The 2,594-nt window shown below is 34.5% G+C and overlaps 1 protein-coding gene across 1 annotated transcript; it reads left to right on the top strand.

Moving 5' to 3' along the window:
• Positions 1-1,207: 1,207 nt before the first annotated feature.
• On the top strand, positions 1,208-2,060 carry LOC131949617 (apoptosis regulator Bcl-2-like; the record flags this gene model as incomplete). Its single annotated transcript, XM_059311462.1, has 2 exons — positions 1,208-1,615; positions 1,917-2,060. Coding segments are annotated over 2 exons (552 nt in total), but the record flags the coding sequence as incomplete, so codon positions are not given.
• Between the last annotated feature and the right edge of the window lie 534 nt (positions 2,061-2,594).

Genomic DNA, 2,594 nt, shown 5'->3' with positions numbered 1-2,594 from the left:
GTCTCACGCAGTACCTTGTATATACGCCACATTTACTTTAAAGTGACGTAGTAGTATTTAACATCGGATCACGTTAAAATAATGTCATGTCAGTGTCACGTTACGACCTAAAATAAGATAAACTTAACCTAAAGTAGAATCACTAAATTCTCGCACACTAAATTCTCCCGCACTATATTCTCCCACACTAAATTTTCCCACACTAAATTCTCCCACACTAAATTCTCCCACACTAAATTTTCGCACACTAAATTCTCCCGCACTATATTCTCCCACACTAAATTTTCCCACACTAAATTCTCCCACACTAAATTTTCGCACACTAAATTCTCCCACACTATATTCTTCCACACTATGTTCTCGCATACTAAACTCACCCACACCAACAATCTCCCAAATCTAAACTCGATACCAAAATAGTGTCCACCAAAATCAACCGAACATTCAACTCCCCCATACTAGATTCCATCACACAACCCCCCCCCCCCACATAATATTAATGTTATTATTGATTTGTACTTTAGAGTGATTTGATTGAATGATATGTATGCTAACGTCATATCATATTTAGTTTTTACGTCATTATGTTGGTGAAATTTAAATGTAGACATTTTAAACGGTGTGTCATTTGACACGACGTACTCTAACGTTGTTGTTTTTTTTTAAACTTGAAGTTTATAATTTTTACTAAGGTGATCAAAAATTAAGATGACAATGCAAGCTATAGAAAAACAAAATACATTGAGTGGTAAAAATAAAAAATTGTAATTAGACGTAATGTATTATGTATAAGTAAACTTTCTTAAATTAAAGAAGTTCAAGTCAAAAAGAAGTTTGATGAAAACTGTAATACTAAAGCGAACATGGTCAGGTAATCTGCTGCAAGACTAAGATATATATTCCTCTTCCTTCTAGTTTCATTGCCTTTTTTGGTTGAGGTCTGTAAGCATAGGTAAACATCGCCATGTTTTCAAATATCGCGATGCGAACCACGTTCTTTCTATAATTTGAACGATTATGCAGGTGGCCGTAAGATTGGCTGGTGCTTTAGTTGCTACAAATGACAAAAGGTCTTCACTTTTTTGTTTGCTGAATTAGGCAGTTTTTTGTGTAATATAAAATGAATCTCATTTAAAGTTTGAGATGATTTTTTAAAACAGATGTGTTAAGTTCAAGTGAATTGTCTGAAAACATGGAATCTTATAATACTCGTTCAATAGTAGTGGATTATATCAAACATCGAGTATCGAAGGAAGGCTTTCAGTGGGAAAATGATGGCCGACAAAGTAGTGTTACTCCCAATGTTGTCCTAGCGGCAATGCGTAGTCTTGGTGATGAATTTGAGGAACGATTTAGAAATAGATTCAATGATTTGATTGAACAGCTTAATATTACTAATAACAACGCTTATGATACTTTTAAAATAATAGTTGATGAAACCTTCTCTGATGGTGTTAACTGGGGCAGGATTGTGGCGCTTTTAGGCTTCGCTGGATGCTTTGTGGTATATTGTTTCGTACATAATAAAAGCCATTTGGCGGATAATGTTGTTGAATGGGTTACCTCATATATCGACACTAACTTACAAGAATGGCTGACGTCTAATGATAAATGGGTAAGAATAGTCTCCATATGCATACATCATAATATCAAATTTATATCACCTGTTAAATCAGTATATTGACTTGTTTTAACTGATACATTTGAACAACAGAATATTGATTAATTCAAATTTTTGAGCTGTGTTTTCATTAGAATGCATATTGCGTTTAGGATAATTGTTATGTATGCTACAGCTATATTTTATCTCTATCATCTTTTATCACCCCTCTCCCCATTACTTTAAAGTATACTAATTACCCATCTTCAAGATAGGGAAATTAAGACATTGAGTCTCTCTTTTTTATCTTCTACAGCAAGGTCTGGTTGAGTTTTATTCACGCCGCACTGAAAGTCAGAGAGATTGGGCATCGTTTAAAACATTAATTAAATGGTCTGTGGCAGGACTTGGTGCAATCACACTGGGAGCATTTCTCGCACACAAAAATCATAAATTGTAATCATTTGTTATGTTGACTGTTACAATGAAGACATATATAAAATAATAGCACATTTCTACTCTTAAGTCGTTGAATAAAGCCAAACATTTGTAGCGTTAAACATTTTATGGTGTTTTTTCTTCTCTTCCGCCCTCCCCGTACCCATCACCACCCTTATGTCGGATGTTGCGGGGATGTAAATCTGTTTTCGTCCTGTGTTCTAAACACGTACACATCTATAATCAATGCAAGTTATACTCCCACATATATTGGTAGGTGTGTTAAAATGACAATATTTGTTAATAATAGATCTGATTAAAAACTCTATCTTGAGATCGGTGTATGAAACAATAATATTTTAAAATTTTAGCGTATTAATAATGTTTAAAACAAGTTGCGCCGATAACGCTCAAGCAGATGTATAAAGATCCCGTCACCTGCTTGCGATATAAAATACAAAAGCTAGTGTCTTTATTTCGCGTACGTTGCACTTGGAAAAGAGATGGTCTAGCTCACTGTAAAAGACGAATCATCTCCCCTGCTAATGACATCGCA

The sequence above is a fragment of the Physella acuta genome, unplaced genomic scaffold, assembly GCF_028476545.2.
Source record: "Physella acuta isolate Inbredline_101_S28 unplaced genomic scaffold, ASM2847654v3 ptg000705l, whole genome shotgun sequence".
Classification (NCBI taxonomy): Eukaryota; Metazoa; Mollusca; class Gastropoda; family Physidae; genus Physella; species Physella acuta.
The sequence above is the reverse complement of the archived record's forward strand: the minus strand, read 5'-3'. Positions and strand labels throughout refer to the sequence as shown.